The sequence below is a fragment of the Tympanuchus pallidicinctus genome, unplaced genomic scaffold, assembly GCF_026119805.1.
Source record: "Tympanuchus pallidicinctus isolate F22 unplaced genomic scaffold, pur_lepc_1.0 scaffold22, whole genome shotgun sequence".
Taxonomy (NCBI): Eukaryota; Metazoa; Chordata; class Aves; order Galliformes; family Phasianidae; genus Tympanuchus; species Tympanuchus pallidicinctus.
In genome coordinates, this window is record NW_026294739.1 from 40792113 (window position 1) to 40819058 (window position 26946).

Genomic DNA, 26946 nt, shown 5'->3' on the forward strand with positions numbered 1-26946 from the left:
GATGGGGCAAGGACCTGCTGATCAGACTGAGAGAAAAGAAGGACGTGTATGGACCACAGAAATGGGACGTGTTGCCTGAGAAAAATACAGGGGTGCTGTGTGGACATGCAGTGTTGAGCACTCAGAATACAAGAGAGGGCCATGCCCTTGTTTTCTTTACCCCTTTTTTCCACCCACTGCCCACCTCCACAGGCTTTCTGGCTGAAGAATGTTCCCCTTTGGCCCACATGCACCCAGCAGCTCGCAGGGCTTTTTGGGGGCGTTGGGCAGCCTGTCACAGGAGACCTCTGATGCCACCGTGAACTGGGAAAGGAGCTGAGTGCCCAGGTGATGCCAGCTCAGCCGCCCCTTGTTACCTCTGTCTGCCAATGGACTGAGCAGCAGCGTCTTGCCATTGTCTGCTCCATTTGTGGCTGTGCAGTGCCCTGTAGACCAACTGCATCTCACTCTATGACCCCAAACCGCAGGCGGCATGGGGAGAACTTCATGGAGAGATTCTGCACACCCAATTCACCCTTGATGTTCCCAGCCCCAGGCACTGCAACACCTCGGAGCTGGGTGGTGGCCCCAGTCACTTTCCCTCCTGCAGGGAACATTTCCAGCAATGAGAGCTGACTCTTATTGAGATACTTGAAAGTGACAGTGCTTGGGAGCAGAGGATGCTGATGCACAAAATTGAGGAGTGGAACACCCCTGGGAAGTGGCTGCCCTCCATGGGCTCCAAGCATGGAGCAGAGGTCGTTGTGGATAGAGATGGAGACGAGAGCTTTGCTGTTCACAGATATGGTTTTATTGAAGAGCAAGCAGAGGTCAGGCAGCAGCAGAGGGGCCACTGCCAGGATCCAGGCACGAGGCCGGGCCAGCACCTCACCAGGGCACAACGTTCCCTTCCCAGTCCAGGAAGGACCCGCTGTCCTTCTCAGAGAGTTTGGAGAGCACCTTCAGCATCCCTGCTGCGCTCACGTCCACCGTCACGGGGGGCTGCAGGGCAGAGGGAGAAACGCAGGCGTGTGTGCCCAAGGGCTGCCCTGGAGCCCGGCTGCGGGAAGGCAGCGGCCGGGACCAGGGGGAAGCAGAGCCCTGGGAGGAGGGTGAGAGCTGGGAAGGCGGGCGGCGGGGCTGCCAGGAGCCGGGGCTGGCGCTGCGCAGGGCTCCCAGGGCAGGGAGAGCTGCCATGGTGCTGACGGAGCAGCACCCTGAGGGGGTCTTGGTGCAGGGCTCCGGGAGACAGCAGCCTCCGTGGGAGACCAGCACAGGCTGTGCATGGACCCAACGTGGGGAAGCCCCTACCGTTTGTCCGGCTGCGCTCCCCATGTCTGTCTGCACCCATCCAGGATGGAAAGCGACGCAGAGGATGCCGTGTTCGCGGTACCCCATGGACTGGCACCTGGTGAGCATGTTGAGAGCAGCCTGTGGAGACAGCACAGGGATCAGGTGGGGACTGGGGCAATGTGCAGCGAGTGAGATGTAAGGACTGTCAGGAGCTGATACTGGAAGACTGTTTACATCATTGGCCAAGAGGAGAAGGTTGGCTCAGGCTCATCATGGCACATACCTTGCTGCAGCGATAACAGGCAGCTTGTATGCCTTCCCATAAATACATTTCTTTGATAGATCCTCCAATGCTGGAAATATTGATGATGGCTGCCTTGCTGCAGCCCATCCCTGAGCCTGGGCTCCCCTGGGCTGCCTTCTTCAGCAGTGGCAGGAATGCCTGTGGGGAGGGGAAGGAGAGAGGAAGCACAGAGGAGACTCACTGGAAGAGCACATTTCTTTCTGTGCTGGGTCCTATCAGAGGAGCAGAATCAGAGAACACTTGTTTGTGGATATCTCTGGAGATCATCTGGTCCAATCTCTCCTACTGCATGGAACTGCTGAATCAGGGCCTGAACCTCTGATTGATCACCTGAGGCAAGCAATGAGTCAGCCCTGGGATCAGAGGTGGTGGTAATTCACCTGTGCTGTTAAAAGGGATGGGGCCACGGTGCACCTCTCCTAGACTCATTTAAGAGTTTAATGCCAGTGGGAATGGATTTCTTCTGGAGATTCCTCCTTTGCAGTTTTACAGTGAGCCAGGATACAGGTAAGCACTCTATCTATTCTCTTTTTGTATAATGACCTGCTTAGCCAAACTCTGTGTATCCATTGATTATATACCTACCCAAGCAGAGTCACCAAGAGCCCATTGCCAAAGACCACGTCCAGGTGACTTTTGAGCATCTCCAAGGAGGGACATTGGACAGTACCAGCAATCAGCCGGTGTCAGCAATCAGCCACCCATCAGTGCTCAGAAGAAAGGCAGAGTGCAAGTTCTTGTTCTCCTGGCTCAGATCACGATCCTCTGCTCTCTGGCATGCCCTGTACCTCTGCACTCTTCTCTTATCTTGTGGCCCCAGGCTCCAGAGTGCCAAATGCTTCAGCCTGCCTCCTGGTCCCAACCGGAATGGGCATCTTGAGCTCAGCCCATTCTGCACTGATTTGAACACCTACTCCTGAGAGCAAGGGACCTGTGTGGGACCTGAAATGTGCAGGACCTGACACCAGGGCAGGAACTCAGCAGGGAGAGAGTAGAGGAGGGCTCTGTCCCACGGGCCCCATCCTTCCTGCATTGAGGACCTCAGGGATGCAGTACAGGGATGTTCCTGGAGCTGTGGGTGAGCACATTACCTGGCAGAGCAGCAGAGGTGCGATGGTGTTGGTGGTGTACACCTCGGCCATGTCCTTCAGTGTTTCATTGTCAAGCTTGTTTGCCCTTACGATCCCAGCGTTGTTGATGAGGAGGTTCAGCCCCGAGCCCTTGAGGCGCTCCCCGACGCTGGCTGCGGCCGCCTTGATGCTGGCGGGATCGGTGACTTCTGCAGAGGCGAGGTGGGGAGGTGAGCGCCCGCTGCCCTCGGTGTCTGCCAGCAGGCACAGTGCTGGGACAGAGCCCTGCACCAGGGATGGGGGAGGACGGCGTGCTGGCAGAGCAGGGAGCCCAGGGAGGCAGCCTTGTGCTCCAGCTGTGTCACCTACCGAGCGGGACGATGACCAGGTTGGGGTGCTTGGAGGCCAATTTCTGCAGCTCCTGTAGAAGACGGCTGATGTGAGCCTTGTGTCGCACTCTGAGCTGCTCAGCCAACACCAGCCCTTTGCCTGCAGCCCTGGGGCACACGGTGCCAGGCAGCGGCAGCAGCTCCCTTCTTGAGCCCTGGGCACGCCGTTGCTTGCATCCCACCCCAGTTCTCCTGTGCCTGAGGTCCAGGGCTGCAGCTCCCTGGTGGAGACCCTCCCACATCCCCCCTCCTGCAGCAGCCCTGCTGTCCCCCACCTCAGCTCCAGCCCAGCCTCACCTGCGCTCGCTGCCCCTTGGGGTCGCGACAAGTTGCAAAGACCCACTCAGGTGGGTTTGGCAATGCCAGCAGGTGCCGGACGAGCCCGAGGCCGATTCCCCGGTTGGCCCCAGTCACCAGAACGGAGCGGACACGCAGCTCTCCCATGTTGCTTCTCCTGCTTCTCCTATTGCATATGTTGTTTGTTCAGCACCTTAATGCTTCTTATAGCTTGCTGGACTTACACCCCACCCACATTGGGCTTGCACAAACCTGTGCTTCTCTGTTTAACATCTGCAGCTCATTGAAATGACACGGACCCAGCTCCTGGCTGGGAGCCAGCCTTACAGAGGGCAAAAATGGCTTTGCTTTTTAAGGCAAAGTGCTGGTTAGGAGTTTGGAAGGTGAGTTTGTATGTGGTGAAATAGCACCTGATCCAGGCCCTTTTTCCTGTCCCACACAGGAGATGGAGAGAGAGAGGCAGCCATAAAGAATGTGCAGAAACACAAACTTAAAATGTGGCCTTGAAACGTGCAGGGATGTGTTCATGTGAACCCAACTGAATTATGCCGATGGGTGAAGGCACGTGAGAAGGCACGTGCATCGAGTGTGCTTCATGGAGCACCTTGATACTTGGAAAGTAAGGCAAATGGGGAAGCCAGGAACACAAATACGCCATGGCCCAGAACGGAGAAAGCAACCGTACAGACCATGACATGAGACATGCCTTGCTGTGGCACTGCTTGGTGGGCCAGTGAGAAAGCAGGGGTGCCATTTTCACCAGGCTCTATTGCAGGGTCTGTAGCGCAAGGATCCTCGTGGTTCTCAGGAGGTGTGGCAATGACACTGCCAAATGTTGAAAGAGACTTTACATCTCTTGGGAGGACCTTGAGGTAATCAAGAATGCAGGTAGTGTTCACCTCTCTGCTCCTATTTGGCAGCTGGGACCTGGAAAGAAGGAGCAGAATGGGTCAGGTAAGTGACTGGCTGCGTGGATGGTGTCTCGATCGTGGCTTTGGATCGTGTGATCCTCGAGAGGGCTTTGAGAGTCATGGTATGTGGTCACAGATGAGCTATAATTCACGTGGCTGGAGCGCAGCCACTGAGGGCTACAAGTTTTTCGGAAGAGATGGGCAGGGAGAGACGGGTGGGGGAACTGCCCTGTGTGTTAGTGGGTTGGTAGCGTGTGAAGAGCTGCTCTGAGGAGCAGCCACCATCAGGTTGTGAGCTGGTGGGTGACAAACAGGGACCAGACAATAAAGGGCAGCTAGCGGTCAGGGTCTGCTACAAATTGACTGAGTGGGGCGATGTGGTGGAGGATTTCAAGCCCCAGACATCTGCTGGGAAAGCAACAGGGCAGGATGCAAAAAATCCCATAGAAGAGGCCTGGAGTGTGTTGAGGGTACCTTCCTGGCCTGGGTATTCGGCAAAGCAGTCCTAAAAGAACCCTTCTGGGACGTGGTTGTCACCAACCCAGAGGAGCTCATTCAGGAGCTGAAGGTGGGAGGCGCTCTGGGCTGTAGTGGCCGTGCTTCCTGGGAGAGTCTGTGATGCAGAGGTGTCTCGCTCCAATTTATAGGAGGGAGATGAGGTTCTTTACTATCTGTATACCCGGTGTGAGATTAAGAAACAACGGTTCCTATGTTGTTGCATCCAGTTTATTACTAAGACCTCATCAGGGAGACGGGGAAGGGAAGGAGTGCAATAGAAAAGATGGAAAAGAAGCAGGAGTTGCGTAAAGCGGGGACAGTCAGCAGCAGGATCCAGCAGCGTCCCGTTGCACGGCGTTTGAAGGTCCCGGGCAGAACGCAGCAGAAGACGGGGAGCAGCAGCGTGGCCGGCACTGGGCAGCAGGCAGGTCGACGAGGAAGGCGAGGAGCCAATTCTTGAAGCAGCAACAGCGGTCAGGCAGCAGGCTCAGGAGAGTTCAACAGTATGCAGGAATCACCTCAATCTTCAGGAATCCCTCTATCTTCAGGAATTCCTCTCTCTCCGTTCTTCTTCATGAGGAATCTGTTGTCAGAAACCTCCGTTCTTCTTCATGAGGAATCTGTTGTCAGAAACCTATCCTGGTGGTTTTCAGTTCCTCTTTTATCCTCCTTGTTCTCCTGCCAAGTGACAAGGATGGGCCTTGAGCAAGAGTCATTGAGTACCCCCTGAGATGGCCATCATCCGCAGAGAGGTCCACACAAAGGAGCACTTCACAGCTATTGAGCTGCAGCTCATCTCGCTCTCGTTGCCCCTGGCCTTGTCCATCTGCATTCCCCCAGACAAAGGATTTCACAAGCCTTGCTCGGGACTTGTCTGGACTTGAACAAGTCCATCTGTGTCCCCAGCAAGCTTTGAGACACAGAAGTTAACAGAAGAATCTCTTACAAGAGGAGGACGGGCCTCGCAGAAAGCAAAGTCAGGACCCCGAGCGTCATGAGAGCGAAGTTTGGGCTACTTAAAGAACTACTGGGTGAGATCCCCTGGGATTATGACCTTACTGGCAAAGGAGTGGAGGAAAACGAGCCGGTCTTCAGGACAGTTTGCAGAGAGCACAAGAGCTCTGTGTCCTCCATGCAGGAAAACAAGCAGAGGAGGCAGGAAGCCGGCAGGATGGGGCAAGGACCTGCTGATCAGACTGAGAGAAAAGAAGGACGTGTATGGACCACAGAAATGGGACATGTTGCCTGAGAAAAATACAGGGGTGCTGTGTGGACATGCAGTGTTGAGCACTCAGAATACAAGAGAGGGCCATGCCCTTGTTTTCTTTACCCCTTTTTTCCACCCACTGCCCACCTCCACAGGCTTTCTGGCTGAAGAACGTTCCCCTTTGGCCCACATGCACCCAGCAGCTCGCAGGGCTTTTTGGGGGCGTTGGGCAGCCTGTCACAGGAGACCTCTGATGCCACCATGAACTGGGAAAGGAGCTGAGTGCCCAGGTGATGCCAGCTCAGCCGCCCCTTGTTACCTCTGTCTGCCAATGGACTGAGCAGCAGCGTCTTGCCATTGTCTGCTCCATTTGTGGCTGTGCAGTGCCCTGTAGACCAACTGCATCTCACTCTATGACCCCAAACCGCTGGCGGCATGGGGAGAACTTCATGGAGAGATTCTGCACACCCAATTCACCCTTGATGTTCCCAGCCCCAGGCACTGCAACACCTCGGAGCTGGGTGGTGGCCCCAGTCACTTTCCCTCCTGCAGGGAACATTTCCAGCAATGAGAGCTGACTCTTATTGAGATACTTGAAAGTGACAGTGCTTGGGAGCAGAGGATGCTGATGCACAAAATTGAGGAGTGGAACACCCCTGGGAAGTGGCTGCCCTCCATGGGCTCCAAGCATGGAGCAGAGGTCGTTGTGGATAGAGATGGAGACAAGAGCTTTGCTGTTCACAGATATGGTTTTATTGAAGAGCAAGCAGAGGTCAGGCAGCAGCAGAGGGGCCACTGCCAGGATCCAGGCACGAGGCCGGGCCAGCACCTCACCAGGGCACAGCGTTCCCTTCCCAGTCCAGGAAGGACCCACTGTCCTTCTCAGAGAGTTTGGAGAGCACCTTCAGTATCCCTGCTGCGCTCACGTCCACCGTCACGGGGGGCTGCAGGGCAGAGGGAGAAACGCAGGCGTGTGTGCCCAAGGGCTGCCCAGGCTGTGGCCTGGAGCCCGGCTGCGGGAAGGCAGCGGCCGGGACCAGGGGGAAGCAGAGCCCTGGGAGGAGGGTGAGAGCTGGGAAGGCGGGCGGCGGGGCTGCCAGGAGCCGGGGCTGGCGCTGCGCAGGGCTCCCAGGGCAGGGAGAGCTGCCATGGTGCTGACGGAGCAGCACCCTGAGGGGGTCTTGGTGCAGGGCTCCGGGAGACAGCAGCCTCCGTGGGAGACCAGCACAGGCTGTGCATGGACCCAACGTGGGGAAGCTCCTACCTTGTCTCCTCCTTCTTTTCCCATGTCTGTCTGCACCCAGCCAGGATTGAAAGTGACACAGAGGATGCCGTGTTCGCGGTACCCCATGGACTGGCACCTGGTGAGCATGTTGAGAGCAGCCTGTGGAGAGAGCACAGGGATTAGGTGGGAACTGGGGCAATGTGCTGTGAGAGAGGTGTATGAAAAGTCAGGAGCTCAGCCACAGCAGAGAGATGCAGACACTTTCAGAGATGATATACTCGAGGGGTCCTGAGGTCATTAACAGAGGGGAAAATGATCATAGCACATACCTTGCTGCAGCGGTAACAGACAGCTTGCACGCCTTCCCATAAGTAGACTTCTTTGATTGAACCCGATCTGCTGGAAATGTTGGCAATGGCTGCTTTGCTGCAGCTCATCCCTGAGCCTGGGCTCCCCTGGGCTGCCTTCTTCAGCAGTGGCAGGAATGCCTGTGGGGAGCGAAAGGAGAAGCATGCACAGAGGAGGCTCATTGTATGAGCCTGTTCCCTTCGATAGTAGATCATATCAGAGTAACAGAATCAGAGAACAGTTGTTGTTTGCAGATATCTCTGTAGATCATCTGGTGCAACCTCCCCTACCCAAGCAGAGTCACCAAGAGCCCATTGCCCACGATCACGTCCAGGTGACTTTTGAGCATCTCCAAGGAGGGACATTGGACAGTACCAGCAATCAGCCAGTATCAACACTCAACCGCCCATCAGTGCTCAGAAGAAAGGCAGGGTGCAAGTTCTTGTTCTCCTGGCTCAGATCACGATACTCTGCTCTCTGGCATGCCCTGTACCTCTGCACTCTTATCTTGTGGCCCCAGGCTCCAAATGCTTCAGCCTGCCTCCTGGTCCCAACTGCAATTGGGCATCTTGAGCTCAGCCCATTCTGCACTGATTTGAACACCTACTCCTGAGAGCAAGGGACCTGAGTGGGAACTGAAATGTGCAGGACCTGACACCAGGGCAGGAACTCAGCAGGGAGAGAGTAGAGGAGGGCTCTGTCCCACGGGCCCCATCCTTCCTGCATTGAGGACCTCAGGGATGCAGTACAGGGATGTTCCTGGAGCTGTGGGTGAGCACATTACCTGGCAGAGCAGCAGAGGTGCGATGGTGTTGGTCATGTACACCTCGGCCATGTCCTTCAGTGTTTCATTGTCAAGCGTGTTTCCCTTTAAGATCCCAGCGTTGTTGATGAGGAGGTTCAGCCCCGAGCCCTTGAGGCGCTCCCCGACGCTGGCTGCGGCCGCCTTGATGCTGGCGGGATCGGTGACTTCTGCAGAGGCGAGGTGGGGAGGTGAGCGCCCGCTGCCCTCGGTGTCTGCCAGCAGGCACAGTGCTGGGACAGAGCCCTGCACCAGGGATGGGGGAGGACGGCGTGCTGGCAGAGCAGGGAGCCCAGGGAGGCAGCCTTGTGCTCCAGCTGTGTCACCTACCGAGCGGGACGATGACCAGGTTGGGGTGCTTGGAGGCCAATTTCTGCAGCTCCTGTAGAAGACGGCTGATGTGAGCCTTGTGTCGCACTCTGAGCTGCTCAGCCAACACCAGCCCTTTGCCTCCAGCCCTGGGGCACACGGTGCCAGGCAGCGGCAGCAGCTCCCTTCTTGAGCCCTGGGCACGCCGTTGCTTGCATCCCACTGCAGTTCTCCTATGCCTGAGGTCCAGGGCTGCAGCTCCCTGGTGGAGACCCTCCCACATCCCCCCTCCTGCAGCAGCCCTGCTGTCCCCCACCTCAGCTCCAGCCCAGCCTCACCTGCGCTCGCTGTCCCCTGGGATCGCGACAAGTTGCAAAGACCCACTCAGGTGGGTTTGGCAATGCCAGCAGGTGCTGGACGAGCCCGAGGCCGATTCCCCGGTTGGCCCCAGTCACCAGAGCGGAGCGGACACGCAGCTCTCCCATGTTGCTTCTCCTGCTCCAGCTCACATTTGTTCATCACCCTAATGCTTCTTATAGCATTCTGAACTTCCACCCCACCCACACGGGGCTTGCGCAAACCATTTGCCATCGGTACAATTTATCACGTTCTTTGAACAGTCCAGGATGAAGCTGCCAGCTGGGAGCCAGCCTATCCAAGTGACAAATGGCTTTTTGCTTTTTAATTATAGTCTGGCTGTCTGGTGATGCCTGGACCCCCTAAATCAGAAGCCAGCAGCAGCCCTGGTCAGGAGAAGCCTTGCTGTGTGCAGACAGTGGAAGCAGCAAGTGGGAAGGAGACACGATGCCCCGTGGGTCTGCAGGACTTCCACTGAGCTGCTGCACCTGCATCTCAAGCCAGATGGGTGTAGCAGATCGCAGCCATGCATCAACCAGTCTGAGGTGATCTCATTCCCCTTTCCCTGTCTGTCGCAGTCAGATTGTTGCTCAGATGGCCACAAGTTGGTGTTCTCTGCTTTCCTTTCTTGCAAGCAAATGGCCCAGTACTGGTATTTGTGTTGGCGGACTCATGCTGTGTTGAGAGAGCTGTCAAACATTGGAATGGGCTGACCAGGAAAGCGGTGGATTCCCCATCACTGAGTTATGAAGGAGATGTGTGAATGGGACACTTGGGGACACAGTTTAGTGATGGGATTTGGTAAATCAGGCTGGACTTGTGACCTTGACGGTCAAAACCTTCCATACCCTGAGTCCAAACTCCGTCCTGGTTGGTCAACTCAGCTCTCTGCCCACCCTGGGCCACAGTGGTCATTCAGGTCCTTGTCCCCTACAGCAGACACACGCGATGGTGGAGCAGAGCGTGCAGGACTGTGGCTCTGGGCAGCTTGGTGAAGGAGACAGCCGTCCACAAGGGACCTCTGGCACGTTCCTCCACTGGGAAGGCAACTGCTTGCCCAGGGGACACCAGCTGAGCCCCCATGTCACCAGCACCCACCCAGGGACATAGGCAGCACTCCGCAGTGCATGGGAATTGCTGAATCATGCCTGAACCTCTGATTGATCACCTGAGGTGAGCAATGAGTCACTGCTGGGAGCACAGGTGAAGGCATTCACCTGTGCTACTGGAAGGGGTGGAGCCTGGCTGCACCTCTCCCAGACCCATTTAAGAGCTGACTGCCAGTGGGGACGGTTTTCTTTCTGGAGATCCCTGCTTTGACGTTTTACAGTGAGCCTGGGACAAGGTTATGGACTCTATCTATTTTTCCTTTTGTGTAATAACCTGCTTAGTCAAACTCTCTGATATTTCATACTTCTGACATCAGTACGTTCAATGATTGTAACGCATTCCCAACCCCGGCATGCAGCACCTTGCACCCCAACTGTGCCTGCAGTGACTGCTCTCTGCTTTGTTTCCCTGACTGCCTGGGCCCTTATGAGGTGGCCGTGTTGGTCAGAGCCTGGCCCTTCCAGCCTGGGGCTGCCCACAGCTTTGAAGACAGAGTCTGATGCCAATTCCATTCACTCCCTGAAGGGACATTTCCAGCAGTGACATCTGTTGCTTGTGATGATGCCTGGCAGTGGCTGTGATTGGGAGCACAGGATACTGATGCACAAAGATGAGGAATGGAACACACCTGGGACGTGGCTGCTCTCCATGGAGTTCCACAGAGCCTGTTGTGTTCACAGAGAATCAGCAGCCTTGCTGTTGTCAGATATGGTTTTATTGAGGAATTAGCAGTGCTCAGGCAGCAGCAGAGGGGCCACTGCCAGGATCCAGGCACGAGGCCGGGCCAGCACCTCACCAGGGCACAACGTTCCCTTCCCAGTCCAGGTAGGACCCGCTGTCCTTCTCGGAGAGCTTGGAGAGCACCTTCAGCATCCCTCCTACGCTCGCGTCCACCGTCAGTGGGGGCTGCAGGGCAGAGGGAGAAACGCAGGCGTGTGTGCCCAAGGGCTGCCCAGGCTGTGCCCTGGAGCCCGGCTGCCTTCTTTGATTGAACCCCCAGTGCTGGAAATGTTGACAGTGGGTGCCTTGCTGCAGCTCACACCTGAGCCTGGGCTCCCCTGGGCTGCCTTCTTCAGCAGAGGCAGGAACGCCTGTGGCGACCGGAAGGAAAAGCACAGAGGAGGCTCAGTGGGTGGGCATGTTTCCTTCCATAGCAGGTCATATCAGAGGAGCAGAATCAGAGAACAGTTGTTGTTTGCAGATATCTCTGTGGATCATCTGGTGCAACCTCCCCTATCCAAGCAGAGTCACCAAGAGCCCATTGCCGAAGACCATGTCCAGGTGACTTCTGAGCATCTCCAAGGAGGAACATTGGACAGTACCAGCAAGCAGCCACCAAAAGCACTCAGCCACCCATCAGGGCTCAGAAGAAAGGCAGAGTGCAAATTCTTGTTCTCCTGGCAGATCATGATACTCTGCTCTCTGGCATGGCCTGTACCTCTGCACTGTTACCATCTCACAGTGAGTGGACTCAAACTCCAAGGTGCCGTATTCTGCAATCCACTGACACGTCCCAACCAGGAAAGAGCATCGTGTGCTCAGCCTTTCCAGGGCTGGTTTGAGCACCTACTTCTGACAGGAAGAGACCTTGGAGCGTGAAGGACCTGACACCAGGGTAAGAACTCATCAGGGAGAGAGTAGAGGAGGGCCCTGTCCCACGGGCCCCATCCTTCCTGCATTGAGGACCTCAGGGATGCAGTACAGGGATGTTCCTGGAGCTGTGGGTGAGCACATTACCTGGCTGAGCAGCAGAGGTGCGATGGTGTTGGTGGTGTACACCTCGGCCATGTCCTTCAGTGTTTCATTGTCAAGCGTGTTTCCCTTTAAGATCCCAGCGTTGTTGATGAGGAGGTTCAGCCCCGAGCCCTTGAGGCGCTCCCCAACGCTGGCTGCGGCCGCCTTGATGCTGGCGGGATCGGTGACTTCTGCAGAGGCGAGGTGGGGAGGTGAGCGCCCGCTGCCCTCGGTGTCTGCCAGCAGGCACAGTGCTGGGACAGAGCCCTGCACCAGGGATGGGGGAGGACGGTGTGCTGGCAGAGCAGGGAGCCCAGGGAGGCAGCCTTGTGCTCCAGCTGTGTCACCTACCGAGCGGGACGATGACCAGGTTGGGGTGCTTGGAGGCCAATTTCTGCAGCTCCTGCTAGTGAAGGGACTACATGGGTGCAAAGGGGCAGGATGTATTGTACTTTCTCTTGACCTTCACCTGAATCATGGAATCATAGAATCACATGTTTGGAAATGACCTACAAGATCATCTAGTCCAACTGTCCTCCCATCACCATTGCTACCATGAGCACTAAACCATCTCTCGTAGCTCCTCATCCAAATGCCTCTTGAACACTGTCAGGGATGGTGACTCCACCACTTCCCTGGGCAGCCATTCCAGTGCCAGACCACTCTGATGGGAAAACTTTTTTCTTACATCTAACCTAAACCTCCTCTGGCATCCTCTCATGTCCAGTGCCTTGCTTGGGCTGCTTGCGCTGCTTGGCTGCTTGGGGTGTCCCACTCCCTGTAAATGTGTCTCTGCACATCCTGTACACTTTACAGGGCACTCATTGCACCCTTCCCAGCAAGGCAAACACCAGCCCTTTGCCTCCAGCCCTGGGGCACACGGTGCCAGGCAGTGGCAGCAGCTCCGTTGCTTGCATCCCACCCCAGTTCTCCTGTGCCTGAGGTCCAGGGCTGCAGCTCCCTGGTGGAGACCCTCCCACATCCCCCCTCCTGCAGCAGCCCTGCTGTCCCCCACCTCAGCTCCAGCCCAGCCTCACCTGCGCTCGCTGTCCCTTGGGATCCCGGCAGCCTGCAAAGACCCACTCAGGTGGGTTTGGCAATGCCAGCAGGTGCTGGACAAAGCCCAGGCCGATTCCCCGGTTGGCCCCAGTCACCAGAGCGGAGCGGACACGCAGCTCTCCCATGTTGCTTCTCCTACTTCTGCTCCCGTGCGCACTGTTTGTTCAATGCCCAAATGCTTATAGCTTACTGAGCGGACAGCCCCCTCCACCCCCCAAGGGCTTGCACAAACCCTTGTCTCTGTTTGCAGTCTCTTAAATGCTTTGAACTGTCTGGGACACAGCTCCTGACTGAGAGCTATCATTGCAAAGGGCAAAAACCAGTTTGATTTTTTAAGGCAAATTCTGCTTTAAGTTGTGTGGAAGGTAAGTATGTGCTCCTTCAGAGGTTCGTGGTCAAGGCTTTTTTCCAGTGCCTCATGATTATGAAGCAATTGAAGTAGCCATAAACAATGTGCAGGGACACAAAGTGGAATTAAAAAGGAGAAGGGTTCGTGTGAACTCAACCTGGTCTTATACTCCTGAGTGAGGATATGCGCGAGTGAGATAGCTTGTTCCATCAAGTGTACCTCATAGAATTGCCCAGTAATGGGACATTGAGGCCAAATTAAGAAGCCAGAAGCCCAAAAGTGTCAAGACACAGATTGGAGAAAGCAACCATGGAGACCATGACATGAGATGGATCTCCCTGCGGCTCTGCTTGATGGAGGAGTGAGAAAGCAGAGGTGCCACTTTCTGCAGCCAATTTAGCAGGGTCTGTTGTGATATCACAACGGGGAAATGGTTTCAAACAAAAAGAGAGGAGGTTTAGGCTGGGCTGTGAAGCACTGGCACAGGCTGCCCAGAGAGATGATGGCTGCCATGTCCCTGCAGATATCCCAGGTCAGGCTGGATGGTTCCGAGCACCTGATGGAGCTGTGGGTGTCCCTGATTGTCAGAGGACAGTTGGACAGGCTGACATTTAAGCGTTCCTTCCAAGTCAAATGTTTCCAGGGCTCTGTTCTATTTCCACCAAACTGTCTGATCTTCTAATTTCTCTAGTTAAATCTCTTATTTACTCTCTCTGTATATGCATACACTCTCTCATGTGTCTATGTCTGTTGCAACTCTGTGGTCTCACATCTGTGACAGAGACTGCTGCGCTCAAAGTCAGAGCCAAGAGCATTGGTGCTGTCAGACATGGGTTTATTGAGGGTGAAACACAGGTCAGGCAGCAGCAGAGGGGCCACTGCCAGGATCCAGGCACGAGGCCGGGCCAGCACCTCACCAGGGCACAACGTTCCCTTCCCAGTCCAGGAAGGACCCGCTGTCCTTCTCGGAGAGTTTGGAGAGCACCTTCAGCATCCCTCCTACGCTCGCGTCCACCGTCACGGGGGGCTGCAGGGCAGAGGGAGAAACGCAGGCGTGTGTGCCCAAGGGCTGCCCAGGCTGTGCCCTGGAGCCCGGCTGCGGGAAGGCAGCGGCCGGGACCAGGGGGAAGCAGAGCCCTGGGAGGAGGGTGAGAGCTGGGAAGGCGGGCGGCGGGGCTGCCAGGAGCCGGGGCTGGCGCTGCGCAGGGCTCCCAGGGCAGGGAGAGCTGCCATGGTGCTGACGGAGCAGCCCCCTGAGGGGGCCTTGGTGCAGGGCTCCGGGAGACAGCAGCCTCCGTGGGAGACCAGCACAGGCTGTGCATGGACTCAAGGTGGGGAAGCTCCTACCTCAGCTCCCCCTTCACGTCCCAAGTCTGTTTGCACCCAGCCAGGATGGAAAGCAACAGTGAAGATGCCGTGTTCCCGGTACCCCATGGACTGGCACCTGGTGAGCATGTTGAGAGCAGCCTGTGGAGACAGCATGGGGATCAGGTGGGGAACAGGGGCATCGTGCTGTGAGAGAGGTGTAGGGACTGTCAGGAGCTCAGCCACAGCAGAGAGATTCAGAGTCTGTCAAAGATGACACTGGAGAGCACATGAAGTCCCTGGCAGATAGAAGAAGGTTGACTCACGCTCAACGTGGCACATACCTTGCTGCAGCGATAATTGACAGCTTGTATGCCTTCCCATAAGTAGACTTCTTTGATTGAACCCCCATTACTGGAAATGTTGACGATGGCTGCCTTGCTGCAGCTCAACCCTGAGCCTGGGCTCCCCTGGGCTGCCTTCTTCAGCAGTGGCAGAAGCGCCTGTGGGGAGGTAAAGGAGAAGCATAGAGGAGACTCACTGGGTGGGCATGTTTCCTTGCATAGCAGGTCATATCAGAGGAGCAGAATCAGAGAACAGTTGTTGTTTGCAGATATCTCTGTGGATCATCTGGTGCAACCTCCCCTATCCAAGCAGAGTCACCAAGAGCCCATTGCCCAAGACCACGTCTGGGTGACTTTTGAGCATCTCCAAGGAGGGACATCAGACAGCATCAGCAAGCAGCCACAGAAAGCATTCAGCCACCCATCAGTGCTCAGAAGAAAGGCAGAGTGCAAATTCTTGTTCTCCTGGCAGATCATGATACTCTGCTCTCTGGCATGGCCTGTACCTCTGCACTGTTACCATCTCACAGTGAGTGGACTCAAACTCCAAGGTGCCGTATTCTGCAATCCACTGACACGTCCCAACCAGGAAAGAGCATCGTGTGCTCAGCCTTTCCAGGGCTGGTTTGAACACCTACTTCTGACAGGAAGAGAACTTGGAGTGTGAAGGACCTGACACCAGGGCAGGACTCAGCAGGCAGTGAGTAGAGGAGGGCCCTGTCCCACGAGCCCCATCCTTCCTGCAATGAGGATCTCAGGGATGCAGTACAGGGATGTTCCTGGAGCTGTGGGTGAGCACATTACCTGGCTGAGCAGCAGAGGTGCGATGGTGTTGGTGGTGTACACCTCGGCCATGTCCTTCAGTGTTTCATTGTCAAGCTTGTTTGCCCTTACGATCCCAGCGTTGTTGATGAGGAGGTTCAGCCCCGAGCCCTTGAGGCGCTCCCCGACGCTGGCTGCGGCCGCCTTGATGCTGGCGGGATCGGTGACTTCTGCAGAGGCGAGGTGGGGAGGTGAGCGCCCGCTGCCCTCGGTGTCTGCCAGCAGGCACAGTGCTGGGACAGAGCCCTGCACCAGGGATGGGGGAGGACGGCGTGCTGGTAGAGCAGGGAGCCCAGGGAGGCAGCCTTGTGCTCCAGCTGTGTCACCTACCGAGCGGGATGATGACCAGGTTGGGGTGCTTGGAGGCCAATTTCTGCAGCTCCTGTAGAAGACAGCTGATGTGAGCCTTGTGTCGCACTCTGAGCTGCTCAGCCAACACCAGCCCTTTGCCTGCAGCCCTGGGGCACACGGTGCCAGGCAGTGGCAGCAGCACCCAAGCCCAAGGAACCCTGGGCACCCCATTGTTTGCCTATGGCCATCCCACCCCAGTTCTCCTGTGCCTGAGGTCCAGGGCTGCAGCTCCCTGGCGGAGACCCTCCCACATCCTCCCTCCTGCAGCAGCCCTGCTGTCCCCCACCTCAGCTCCAGCCCAGCCTCACCTGCGCTCGCTGTCCCTTGGGATCCCGGCAGCCTGCAAAGACCCACTCAGGTGGGTTTGGCAATGCCAGCAGGTGCTGGACAAAGCCCAGGCCGATTCCCCGGTTGGCCCCAGTCACCAGAGCGGAGCGGACACGCAGCTCTCCCATGTTGCTTCTCCTGCTTCTGCTCAGCACACGTTGTTTGCTCAGTGCCCAAATGCTTCTTATAGCTTGCTCGACTTATAGCCTACTCACACTGAGCTTGCGCAAACCCTCGGTTCTGGGTACAATCCAACCTGCTCAGAACTTTCCAGGAAAATGCTCCTGGCTGGGATCCAGCCTTACTAAAGGGCCAAAGTCTCTTTTTTTTTTAAGGACAATCTGGCTGTCTGGTGATTCCTGACCTCGTAAATCAGAAGCCAGCAGCAGCCCTGGCCAGGAGAAGCCTTGCTGTGTGCAGACAGTGGAAGCAGCAAGTGGGAAGGAGACACGATGCCCCGTGGGTCTGCAGGACTTCCACTGAGCTGCTGCACCTGCATCTCAAGCCAGATGGGTGTAGCAGATCGCAGCCATGCATCAACCAGTCTGAGGTGATCTCATTCCCCTTTCCCTGTCTGTCGCAGTCAGATTGTTGCTCAGATGGCCACAAGTTGGTGTTCTGTGCTTTCCTTTCTTGCAAGCAAATGCCCCATGTCCAGTGTTTCTGTTGGCAGAGTTGTTCTTTGGAGCACTGAGTCCAAAGGCAGGGGCACAGGCTGACGGGCTGATGAGCAGTGCTGTAGTCACTGAACAGTGCAGGTATATTGGCTTCTCCCATTGCGTTGTCTTGGCGGTAGAGTCAAGCAGAGCATCTTCCCCCCATCCAGGCTGCCAGAACTGCTCCAAAGCCCTGCTGTGCCCAGCCATACATCCTGCTGGCCCCTCTCCATGTCCGGCCAATCTTAAGATCACTGTGGAGCCACCAGAGCAGGTAGTCCTGCCTGCCTCACTCCTCTCCCACCCGCCGTCTGCCAGTGCCCACATTTGGGCCACTGACCTGAGGCATGATGGCCCAGCTCCATGAAAAACTGTCTTCTGCTCCATGCCTGCTGTCACCAGGCTCTCCCCATGCCCTGCCTTGGGCTATCACAGTACTTCTTCATCCAGAACAGGACAGATTAGTGCGTTTTGTCATATCAACATGCTCCTCATCTAGATGTGGATCCCACTGCTGATAAATACGTCACTGGTGGCCATCAGTTTGTTGCCAGGACTATTAGAAAGAATTTTACACAAAACATTTTAAAGCTTCTGCTGTCATGGCTTTGAAACAACATTTCCATGCACACGCCTGTGAGAGAGCTGAATTTGGCACACACCCTGCCACCACATCTCAGCAGGAGACACAGCCCAGCTCAGATGTCAGAACTGCACACAAATCTGCTTCCTGCCCGGCACAGAAATGGCATGCAATGTTTGCCATCAGGCCATACCCAATGGTTCTGCCTCTTGGCCTGGGGGGAAAATTTCCCTGCTAACTTATTTGTTAAGTTCTGCTGCTGCTCTTCACCAGACTCTGCAGGTACAATATCATCACGTTAAGCACTCCCATTTCATGCCCTTACGAAGACGTTGTGACCTAGGCAACACATTTCCCCTTTCCTTTCTGCTGTCTGTTGCTTTTATTTCATGACACATCCTCCTTGTGGCCCCACACAACTTTCTGCACCATCGTGCTATGATCTGTTCCTGCTGTGCTAGCCCACCAAGGCCATACTTTCAGCTTCTTGGTGCAACATTGCTCTGTCTCAGCAGCGCTTTGAACCTCTGAGCCTTCCAGCTTCTCTCCCCATGAGTTCTGTCTGAGGCTGGTCTCTCATTGAGTGCTGTTCATTCTCTCTGCCTCAGCACACCTCCCAAAGTGCAGGACTGGCTTTCTAGCCCCCATAGTTCTTTTCCTTGGCCTTTTCTCTGTATTTTCACTATCTTTTCACAGCCACAGACCACCACTCTATCAGCTGATACATGCCATTTGTAGAAGACAACGACCCTCCTTGCTGTGCTGGCCATGGAGCCTTGTCAAAAGCGTTGCCCTCCCCAAGTCTCACGCGGGCAATTTCTGCCTAATCATGCTGCATGGATTCAGGACATGACCTCACCTTCCATGCTATCAGTGGCTGAAAGCTCGATTCTGTTCACACCCATGCAGTTGTTTGCACAAAGGGCAATTACAAAGTTGTTTGTTAGGCTGAGAAACGGGCATTGCACAGTTATATTTACCGTGTTTAATCCACCGTGTAAGCAGCAGTAAAAGTGCTGCCTTTTATCAAGATTCATGACTTTACAATGTCTTCAAGGCTAACCAGGCTCATGTCTTCACCTGTTAATCATTTACTAAAGAACAAAAGGGCAGCGATGAATGAACAGCTTATCACGGGTGGCTTGGGGCTTACTCCTGCCACTGCCTGAATGCTGAAGCTGGGCAAGTCCTGTCAGCCTTCTGTGACTCATTTCCTTGTTTGGCTGAAAAGTGCTACTGACTCCACTGTGCGAAGGGTCTGTGCAGGGATCCAGAGAGAGACTAAGGAGATGCCTCTTTCTGAACCTCACGGTGGATTTTCTGGTTCAGACCAGACTTCCTGAGCCAAGAGCTTCTTGTAAGCAAAGCATTTCTGAAGGCCTCAAACTGTCTGATTGCAAAAAGCAGACACGGAAGTTTCGATGGAGACACGCTGGATGCTGATGGGAGCTGACCACAAGGCCAAGCAAGGTCCAAAAAGCAGAGAGCGCTTGCACCCAAGCAAGAATGAGGAAATGGAGGGGGAGCAGCATCAGGTAACTCTTTTGGCTTCTATGGGAAGGAGCACAGAGGAGGCAGACTTCTTTCAGTGCTGCTGAATTTTAGTATAGCAAAGAGGCACAACCACCTTCTGGTTGAAGCTTGAGTAGATGGCAGGGAGAAGAGAAGTGCTTGGGCTCCTGGAATACAACATGGAAGATGTGGTTGTGTACCCAAGACAGACCTGAGGACATAGAATCACAGGACATCCTTAGCTGGAAGGAATTCATGTTTAATTAGCTGACAACATTGGAACACTTTGTGGTAGATCTGCAAGACTCCTCCATGCAGGGAGGCCCATGGAAAGACACAAGGTAAAATTCTTGCTTGGACATTGGGAGGTCTGGGGAAGGGGAAAGGCAGCCCGAGAGATGTGCTTTCACATCAGTACAGTAACAATATAACATAATGATGGTGCAGATGATGTAACTGCTACTCCGTGCTCTCTGCCATTTCAAATCAGAAAGTTTGTGGGCTCCAAAGCTCCTGATACGACTCCCATTGCTTTATTTGCAGCAATCATCTCTGATTACTTTGCAAGCCTTCCCACAAAACCTTGAACGTGCCAGGAGCTGTAATCATACCTGCTATCACCACATGCACACTCACAACACTGATCTCATAAAGGGTAAAAGTTACAGATAAAAGCACAGCATTTGAAAATGTACTCCTATTTCTACACTCAAGCACCCCAAAATTTGATAATAGAACAATCATGCTTTACCAGGCCTCAGAAAATTACCAAGGCTTTTCCTCCTCTCCTCTCCTCTCCTCTCCTCTCCTCTCCTCTCCTCTCCTCTCCTCTCCTCTCCTCTCCTCTCCTCTCCTCTCCTCTCCTCTCCTCTCCTCTCCTCTCCTCTCCTCTCCTCTCCTCTCCTCTCCTCTCCTCTCCTCTCCTCTCCTCTCCTCTCCTCTCCTCTCCTCTCCTCTCCTCTCCTCTCCTCTCCTCTCCTCTCCTCTCCTCTCGCCTTCCCCTTCCCCTTCCCCTTCCCCTTCCCCTTCCCCTTCCCCTTCCCTGCTTTTTTTCTTTATTTCTCTCTTTGAGCACAGAATGATAGCACAACCTGAGTTACAAGGAACTCACAAGGATAATGAAATCCAGCATCCTGACTCCACACAAGGCAGCCTAAGAATTAAAACACATATCCAAGAGCAGTGTCCCAGCACTCCCTGAGCTCTGGCAGCTCGAGGCCCTGACCACTACCCTGGGAAGCCTGTTCCATGCCAACATGACAACACTACAACACACTGTGATGGATCTGCAAGACTCCTCCATGCAGGGAGGCCCATGGAAAGACACAAGGTAAAATTCTTGCTTGGACATTGGGAGGTCTGGGGAAGGGGAAAGGCAGCCCGAGAGATGTGCTTTCACATCAGTACAGTAACAATATAACATAATGATGGTGCAGATGATGTAACTGCTACTCCGTGCTCTCTGCCATTTCAAATCAGAAAGTTTGTGGGCTCCAAAGCTCCTGATATGACTCCCATTGCTTTATTTGCAGCAATCATCTCTGATTACTTTGCAAGCCTTCCCACAAAACCTTGAACGTGCCAGGAGCTGTAATCATACCTGCTATCACCACATGCACACTCACAACACTGATCTCATAAAGGGTAAAAGTTACAGATAAAAGCACAGCATTTGAAAATGTACTCCTATTTCTACACTCAAGCACCACAAAGTTTGATAATAGAACAATGTTTTAACAGGCTGCAGGACATTAACAAAGCCTTTCCTTTCTTTTCCCTTTCCCTTTCCCTTTCCCTTTCCCTTTCCCTTTCCCTTTCCCTTTCCCTTTCCCTTTCCCTTTCCCTTTCCCTTTCCCTTTCCTTTTCCCTTTCCCTTTCCCCTTTCCTTTCCTCTTTCCTTTCCTCTTTCCCCTTTCCTTTCCTCTTTCCTCTTTTCTTTCCCCTTTCCCCTTCCCTTCCCTTTCCCCTTTCCCCTTTCCCCTTTCCCCTTCCCTTCCCTTCCCTTCCCTTCCCTTCCCTTCCCTTCCCTTCCCTTCCCTTCCCTTCCCTTCCCTTCCCTTCCCTTCCCTTCCCTTCCCTTCCCTTCCCTTCCCTTCCCTCCTCTCCTCTTTCTCTTTCTTTCCCTCTTTCTTCCTTCTTCATTTCTTTCTTCCTCTTTTTCCTTTCTCCTTTCTTCTCTTTTCTTCCTTTATTCTTCCTTTTCTCTTTTTTCCTTTCCCCATTTCCTTTCCCCTTGCAATCTCACGCAACGCTCACAACATTTAGCTAACAGAATTCCTGTTCCAAAGCCCAGAACGGAGCAAGCAACACACAGCCTGGAGAGCACCCAACGAGAGCTGCTCGGGGTGACGCTTTTCTCAGGGCCCTTTTTACTACTCGCGATCGATCTGCTGCTCTATTTACTTGCGCCGGCGGTGTTTTAGTTCCGTGTTTGTGTAAAAAAGGAACATAAACCAGCACCGCAACGACGCGCACCGTGCACGCTGGGCCAAAGCGTTGCGTTGGGCCCTAGGAGGGAGGTGCCAGGCTGGGCCGTCCCCTGGCAGCGGGCAGGCGGGGGGCATGGCGGCTCTGCGAGCCCAGTGTGTGCTGCTCACCGGCTCCAACCGCGGCATCGGGCTGGAGTTGGTCAGGCAGCTGCTCGGGGGTCCTCACCCACCCACCCACATCTTTGCGACCTGCCGGGACCCAGAGGGACCGCGGGGGAAGGTCAGCGTGCGGGTGGGGGACGGGGCGGGCGGGCTGCGGGATGGCGCGGGGCTGCCGAGCAGTGCTGCGGGCAGGGCTGGGGGCCACTGGTGTTCGAATGCAGCCGTTGTACCACCCTCGTTCGGCTGTGGAGCAGACATAGGGGAGGGAGCAGCTCAGTGCTGTCGCTCCTCATCGCCCTTTGGATGTTGGGGTTGAGAGGCAGCTGGGCAGCAGGCGGGGGGAGGAGCGTCTGCCAGCGTTGCCTGTGCGCAGGGGTGACGTGGGGACACGGGACACGCAGCCTGATGGTGACAGCCAGGGTCAGTGTTTACCCTGCGCCACGGTGGCGGGAGGTGTTGGTGGTAATGGCCTTAAATTGCACCAGAGGAGGTTCGGGTTGGGTACTGGGAGCAGTTTCTTCCCTGTAGCATTCTCTGTGGGCCTCTTCGTGAGAGCTTGTAATCAATTTGGGCACACTGAATGCGGTCTTGTTGTCTACAACTTGCTAGAGGTAAGGAAAGCTCTGAGCAGAGGGATCCATTTCGGCTGGGCAGGTGAGATGTAGCGCCTGGAGCATCCAGAACCTGTGACTGTGCTGTTTGCATCCAGATAAGTCTTCCCCAGCCTTCAGAATGGGTGACCGTGGGCACCCTGGCATTGCTCTTGGCATCACAGCCACCTCCTGCTAACTGTTTCTGTGTTTCTTTTCGCAGGATCTGAGAGATCTGGCATCTAAACACCCAAACCTGATGCTGGTGAAGCTGGGTAGGTGTGCCCTGGCTGTCGGCTGATACCTTCGTGCCACCTACCACGCTGGCCCCATTTCTCCTCCCGACCCTGGCCGCAGGCTCTGCGTTTGACTCCACATCCCAGCATCTGCCTTCAAGTGCTGCTACCACCCGAAGCCCAATTCCTCCAATCCCTGCCTCATCCCACACCTCTCACAGCCGCAGCATCCCGCTCCCTGTGGCCACAGGACGGGCAGCTTCTGGAGACCAACCATGGGCTGTCTCTGGGGACCGCCCCCCCCCAGGAACGCTGCAGCAGCACTTTCCCACCGTGAGGTTGTCTGCAGGGATCCCCGCGCATTGCAGAGATTTTGGTGCCTGGGTGCTGTGGGCCGGTTGCGCAGCACCCTCTGGTGCCTACAGGGGGAACAGACGGCGCAGTTTGAGACGCCCGACTGCTCTCGGGAGCTCAACCCGTACCTTCCCCCCAAGCCCCTCGGGTGGACTCCAGCCCCAGGGATTACGAGGGTGTTCAGCGTTCAGGAACAAATCTAAGCACCCTTCTGCGCTGGGGGAAATGGCACCGAAGCCCATTCTGTGCCTCTTGCAGATGTTGCAGATCCCTCAGCGATTGTCAACGCGGCAAAGATTGTGGAGGGGAAGCTGAACGGCGCAGGGCTGAACCTGCTGATAAACAATGCTGGCATCTTTACCCCGGTGTCACTGGAGACAGTGGACTCTGAAGATATGATACGGGCATACAAGACCAATGCAGTGGGACCGCTGCTGATGGCCCAGGTAACTCTGCCTTCTGTTCCTTTTGGCTGCAGCCGTGCGCCTCTCCGGTCACTATGAAGGTCCCGTAAGGCTTTCTGAAGTTTCCTGAGGCTGTGGGAAGGAGAGGATGGTGCCAGCTGGTGCTCACACCCTCTCTCTTGGCTTCCTGCCCTCGCTGGGCAGCAGCAGCTGGGCCAGCTTGGGGCATGGGCACCCACCAGGCTGCTCGTCCCCAGGCGTTCCTGCCCCTCTTGAAGAAGGCTGCCCAGGACGGCAAGGAAAAAAGACTGAGTTGCAACAAGGCAGCCATCATCAACATCTCCTCCTTCTTGGGGTCCATCAAGGGAACTCCTGAGTCCTACTTCAAGCCGGTCATCTCCTACCGCTGCAGCAAGGTAAGGAGATGGGGGCTCAGGAGCTGGCTGGGAGTCAGAGCTGGCCCTTGCCAGGCCTGCTCTTAGGGCAGCAGCTGAGCTTATGAGATGGAGTAACATAAATGTGTTGATCACTATGTAAGTTCTCTGGGCACCTGCGTGCCCGTTCCCTGCCCACCTAGGGGACACTTGCACCGTTCACCATCTCCTGAAAATCTGGCGTTGTTTTTTCTCCCTCACCTTGAGGCACAGATGGGGTTGGAGGTTGGTGCACGGCACATTCTAATGCTTTCTTCCTCCCCCAGGCTGCCCTCAACATGCTCACCATGTGCCAGGCTCTGACTTATGGTGAGGCTGGGATCCTGTGCGTGGCACTTCACCCCGGCTGGGTGAAAACTGACATGGGCACCCAGGAGGTGGGTGCAGGCTGAGCTTCTGCAGGACGTGGGCCTCTCTGCATGGTGCACTTGGGAAGTGGCATCGGTACATGTCCTGTGCCAGAGCCTTCATCCGAGGCTGGAGGAGGCTGGTTCAGGGGGACAAGGCTTTGGGCCGTCCCATACATGTGCAGTGATGAGACCTCCATCTTGTAGGACTCATCCTGTAAGGGGTTGTTCACACTGCAGGATCCCTGTTTTGGGGGAGGGAGTGGGGTCCCTGTAACCACGGGGCATGGATAAACCTGCACGTAGCATCCCACTTGCAGCAGGACTTTCTATGTGGCTCAGCTCTGTGTGCCTGGTTCCTGGAGCTGCTCCCAAACCTGCAGCTGGCTTCTAAGCCCCAGCCACCTCCATCCAAACCACGCAGATACCCAAATGTTCTCCCACATGAGCGATCCATCCCGTCTCCTGTGGCTCTCCCCAGCATGGGGGCAGGGTGCTTTGCTGGGATGGGTGTGAGCCGGGATGTGTGCCGGTGGGTCTCAGCCCTGCTCCTCACCGATGCCCTTTGCAGGCTGACCTGACGGTGGACACGAGTGTGCGGGGGCTGCTGTCAGTGCTGCCCATCCTCTCTGAGAAGCACAGCGGGATGCTGCTCAACTGGGAAGGCAAAGCAATTCCATGGTGAGCCCTTTGAGGGACCACGCAGTGCCAGGGGTACCCTGAGTCCCCAGGATGATCATCACGGCGTGGCATGCAAGTAACCTACCCAGGACTCTGCCACTGGCTGTGCAGGGCAGGCTGTGATCCCTGCATCTGAATGGCTAATAAACGCAATGGTCAAGTAATGCTTTTCCCTGTGCTCTCAGTGAGACTGTTCCTGCCCTGGCCCAAAGCTGCTCTCTGTACAAAATAACCCGCCGTTCGAGCAGTGTGTCTGAACAGAGGGCTCGTCCCACTGGGTGACTCAGCAGCCCAAAGCCCTGCTCAGTGTGCCTGCTCTCTGCCATTCTTCTGCCCAACGCCTGGCTCCAGCGGAGTCTCTCTGCTACAAATCTCTTGGTGGACTTTGTGCTGGATGCAGTGTCTGCGTGAGCAGCCTTGGGGCTGAGATGTCCGGCAGTGCCACAGCCCATGTGGTGATCCCAGGCAGCTGGCCATTCCCAATTTTGAGCTGTAAGTGGGCACAATACCTTTGGGTATGGGAAATCCAATCCTAAAGGGAGCACAGCATGGGAACGGCACTTCTGCATGGAGAGGCTGAGAACAGCAATAACTGGGCTTCTGCAGCAGGCAGGGCTTCTTAATTGGGTTGAGCAGCTCTGGACTGCGTGATTTTGTTCTGGAGGTGGTAGCAGCCCCAGAGGTGGTTTTTCCCAGTTTTAAAAAGTTTTCCACCCGTACTTTCCCCTTCTGAATGGATCTTCCTCTTGGGGGACTATGGGGAAAAGCAGCCAGATGCTCCTTCAAGATCAGGAGATCAGAGCAACCCATCTTGTAGGAGATGAAATCCCACAGCTTTCCCCTGAGCCCCTCACTTCCCAACCAATCTCCCTTGCTCAGGCTCCCTTCTGCAATCTGTCTGAGCACTGGGACAGATGGCCTTGCTGGGACCATGGCTTGGCCCTGCCGTGCCTTAGAGATCTCCAGCAAGCCCTGGCCCCAGCCTGCTCTGCCCCGCAGCCCACTGAGTCCCAGCAGTGAGTATTTTCAGCTCTGTGTGCCCCCAAGCCAGTGACATTTAGCAGCCTGGACTTTGGAGAGGACAGGAAAAGGGACAGCAGGGAGCACCTGCAGCTGTGTCCCAGCCTGGGCCAGCTTTCCATGACCGTGGATGGGAGAGCTGCCAGAGCTTGTGAGCTTATCCCTCCATCCTGGGGTTCCCAGGCAGGCTGAGAAGAGAATCAAGCTGCCCCTACAAAGCTGAGGGGTGCTGGGAGTATTGCTGGGTGGAGATGGGGTCCATCTGTACCGTACTCTCAGGAAGGCTGGATGAGGGGTGAGGTCTCCCCGCTCCAGCGCTTTTGCTAAGCGGTGTGGGCTCTTCCTTTGCACAGGTTCCGGGTGTTTGTGCTCATGCAGCTGATTATCTCCACACTTCCTCTCCAGCCCGATGTTTCCTGCCTTGCTCACTCCCTTTCGCTGGCTTTGCCCTTTGTGTCAGCCTTATCTCCCAGCTCTGGGCAGTGTCAGAGCCCTGCGTTCCCCCTGCTCGCCGTGTCAGAGCCGGGTCGCTCCCACTGCCTCTCTGCTCACCAGGGAACAGATTGCTGGCTCTCTTTGATTTCTTCGTTCTTCCAGCATTCTCCTCCTTCCATGCCTGTCCTTTCCTGCTGCTGCTGTCCGTTGGGACACTGCCATAGAGGCTGTGGGAGATGGGTAGGCAGCAGGGAGAGCACTTTGCCCAGGGCTCAGCAGGGGATGCCGACCCCACCTGGCTCTGTGAGAGTGCAGCAAGCTGGAACATGGAGCATGGAGGATTTAGGATCCAACTGCATTCAGCAGCTTAAATGGGATCTCCCAGTTTTATATCTTTAGCCACAGGACAGGTGCAAACTTGACTGGGCTGAGCATTGCCCATCTTGCAAGATGCACATCTGCAAGATGATGTGGCCCCAGAGAAATTAAGGAGTTTGCCCTCCAAGGCAACTTCAAGTCACTTCTCAGGGTCTCCTACCTGGTCTGACAAAGGCATGTTGCACTAGGAGCTGCAGTGGGACACCTCCAGGTGTCAGGACAGGGTGAGAAGGACACAGGGAGTCCCGGTGGGATGGGGACCTAGGGGCAGGTTCTGCACCAGGTGGGCCAAGAGCCCCATGGATGGCAACGCTGCTCCAGGAGGAGAGGAGCGA

The 26946-nt window shown here is 55.5% G+C and overlaps 4 protein-coding genes and 2 long non-coding RNA genes across 14 annotated transcripts in view; 3 read left to right on the top strand and 3 right to left on the bottom strand.

Moving 5' to 3' along the window:
* Window positions 1–16522, top strand: part of LOC128082714 (uncharacterized) — a 38796-nt gene extending 22274 nt beyond the window's left edge. Inside the window, exon 3 of the long non-coding RNA XR_008207810.1 lies at window positions 16422–16522. This is a non-coding gene — a long non-coding RNA (uncharacterized LOC128082714). The remainder of the gene's footprint in view (window positions 1–16421) is intronic.
* LOC128082713 (C-factor-like) lies at window positions 768–3495 on the bottom strand. The gene is made up of 6 exons (XM_052687163.1): window positions 3333–3495; window positions 3016–3067; window positions 2668–2855; window positions 1556–1714; window positions 1291–1410; window positions 768–981 (listed from the first exon to the last, which is right to left on the bottom strand). Exons 1-6 carry the CDS (start codon window positions 3477–3479, stop codon window positions 868–870), a joined length of 780 nt encoding a protein of 259 aa, XP_052543123.1. The 5' UTR covers window positions 3480–3495; the 3' UTR covers window positions 768–867.
* LOC128082708 (C-factor-like) lies at window positions 768–16610 on the bottom strand. 4 transcript variants are annotated; one of them, XM_052687154.1, is made up of 7 exons: window positions 16372–16610; window positions 16043–16094; window positions 15695–15882; window positions 14891–15049; window positions 14589–14753; window positions 14097–14268; window positions 768–809 (listed from the first exon to the last, which is right to left on the bottom strand). In XM_052687154.1, the coding sequence occupies exons 1-6, from the start codon at window positions 16516–16518 to the stop codon at window positions 14155–14157; spliced, it is 825 nt and encodes a 274-aa protein (XP_052543114.1). In that variant the 5' UTR covers window positions 16519–16610; the 3' UTR covers window positions 768–809; window positions 14097–14154. The 4 variants fall into 4 exon arrangements, with proteins under 4 accessions (XP_052543114.1, XP_052543113.1, XP_052543116.1 ...); XM_052687153.1 differs by lacking the exon at window positions 768–809 and adding an exon at window positions 6679–6720; XM_052687156.1 differs by lacking the exon at window positions 768–809 and adding an exon at window positions 6679–6720 and having other exon boundaries at window positions 14589–14708; window positions 16372–16608.
* On the top strand, window positions 1325–11395 carry LOC128082715 (uncharacterized). The gene is made up of 3 exons (XR_008207811.1): window positions 1325–1434; window positions 7357–7855; window positions 11381–11395. It is a non-coding gene; the product is annotated as an uncharacterized LOC128082715 (long non-coding RNA).
* On the bottom strand, window positions 6679–13059 carry LOC128082707 (C-factor-like). 2 transcript variants are annotated; one of them, XM_052687152.1, is made up of 7 exons: window positions 12921–13059; window positions 8971–9020; window positions 8654–8705; window positions 8306–8493; window positions 7503–7661; window positions 7213–7332; window positions 6679–6892 (listed from the first exon to the last, which is right to left on the bottom strand). In XM_052687152.1, the coding sequence occupies exons 1-7, from the start codon at window positions 13015–13017 to the stop codon at window positions 6779–6781; spliced, it is 780 nt and encodes a 259-aa protein (XP_052543112.1). In that variant the 5' UTR covers window positions 13018–13059; the 3' UTR covers window positions 6679–6778. The 2 variants fall into 2 exon arrangements, with proteins under 2 accessions (XP_052543112.1, XP_052543111.1); XM_052687151.1 differs by lacking the exon at window positions 12921–13059 and having other exon boundaries at window positions 6868–7332; window positions 8971–9209.
* Window positions 16611–18796: 2186 nt separating the features above from the next.
* Window positions 18797–24942, top strand: LOC128082710 (C-factor-like). Of its 5 annotated transcripts, XM_052687161.1 has the most exons (7): window positions 19087–19164; window positions 20219–20471; window positions 22546–22597; window positions 23171–23358; window positions 23574–23732; window positions 24017–24127; window positions 24669–24942. In XM_052687161.1, exons 2-7 carry the CDS (start codon window positions 20457–20459, stop codon window positions 24780–24782), a joined length of 639 nt encoding a protein of 212 aa, XP_052543121.1. In that variant the 5' UTR covers window positions 19087–19164; window positions 20219–20456; the 3' UTR covers window positions 24783–24942. The 5 variants fall into 5 exon arrangements, with proteins under 5 accessions (XP_052543119.1, XP_052543121.1, XP_052543122.1 ...); XM_052687159.1 differs by lacking the exon at window positions 20219–20471 and having other exon boundaries at window positions 18797–19164; XM_052687162.1 differs by lacking the exons at window positions 19087–19164; window positions 20219–20471 and adding an exon at window positions 19453–19482.
* Window positions 24943–26946: the final 2004 nt, after the last annotated feature.

What these genes read in the sequence shown, in the direction of transcription:
- LOC128082707 (XM_052687151.1), bottom strand. Translation starts at nt 9,117, where the DNA reads ATGGGAGAGCTGCGTGTCCGCTCCGCTCTGGTGACTGGGGCCAACCGG. An exon ending in CCAGGGGACAGCGAGCGCAG is followed by an intron (nt 8,706 to 8,970) that starts GTGAGGCTGGGC and finishes CGTCTTCTACAG; the next exon opens with GAGCTGCAGAAATTGGCCTC. An exon ending in CACCTCTGCTGCTCTGCCAG is followed by an intron (nt 7,662 to 8,305) that starts GTAATGTGCTCA and finishes CGCTCCCCACAG; the next exon opens with GCATTCCTGCCACTGCTGAA.
- LOC128082708 (XM_052687154.1), bottom strand. Translation starts at nt 16,518, where the DNA reads ATGGGAGAGCTGCGTGTCCGCTCCGCTCTGGTGACTGGGGCCAACCGG. An exon ending in CCTGGTCATCATCCCGCTCG is followed by an intron (nt 15,883 to 16,042) that starts GTAGGTGACACA and finishes TCGCCTCTGCAG; the next exon opens with AAGTCACCGATCCCGCCAGC. An exon ending in GACGTGAAGGGGGAGCTGAG is followed by an intron (nt 14,269 to 14,588) that starts GTAGGAGCTTCC and finishes TCTGCCCTGCAG; the next exon opens with CCCCCCGTGACGGTGGACGC.
- LOC128082713 (XM_052687163.1), bottom strand. Translation starts at nt 3,479, where the DNA reads ATGGGAGAGCTGCGTGTCCGCTCCGTTCTGGTGACTGGGGCCAACCGG. An exon ending in CCTGTTATCGCTGCAGCAAG is followed by an intron (nt 1,411 to 1,555) that starts GTATGTGCCATG and finishes CTGTCTCCACAG; the next exon opens with GCTGCTCTCAACATGCTCAC. An exon ending in GGAGCGCAGCCGGACAAACG is followed by an intron (nt 982 to 1,290) that starts GTAGGGGCTTCC and finishes TCTGCCCTGCAG; the next exon opens with CCCCCCGTGACGGTGGACGT.
- LOC128082710 (XM_052687158.1), top strand. Translation starts at nt 21,704, where the DNA reads ATGGCGGCTCTGCGAGCCCAGTGTGTGCTGCTCACCGGCTCCAACCGC. An exon ending in CCTGATGCTGGTGAAGCTGG is followed by an intron (nt 22,598 to 23,170) that starts GTAGGTGTGCCC and finishes TGCCTCTTGCAG; the next exon opens with ATGTTGCAGATCCCTCAGCG. An exon ending in TCTCCTACCGCTGCAGCAAG is followed by an intron (nt 23,733 to 24,016) that starts GTAAGGAGATGG and finishes TTCCTCCCCCAG; the next exon opens with GCTGCCCTCAACATGCTCAC.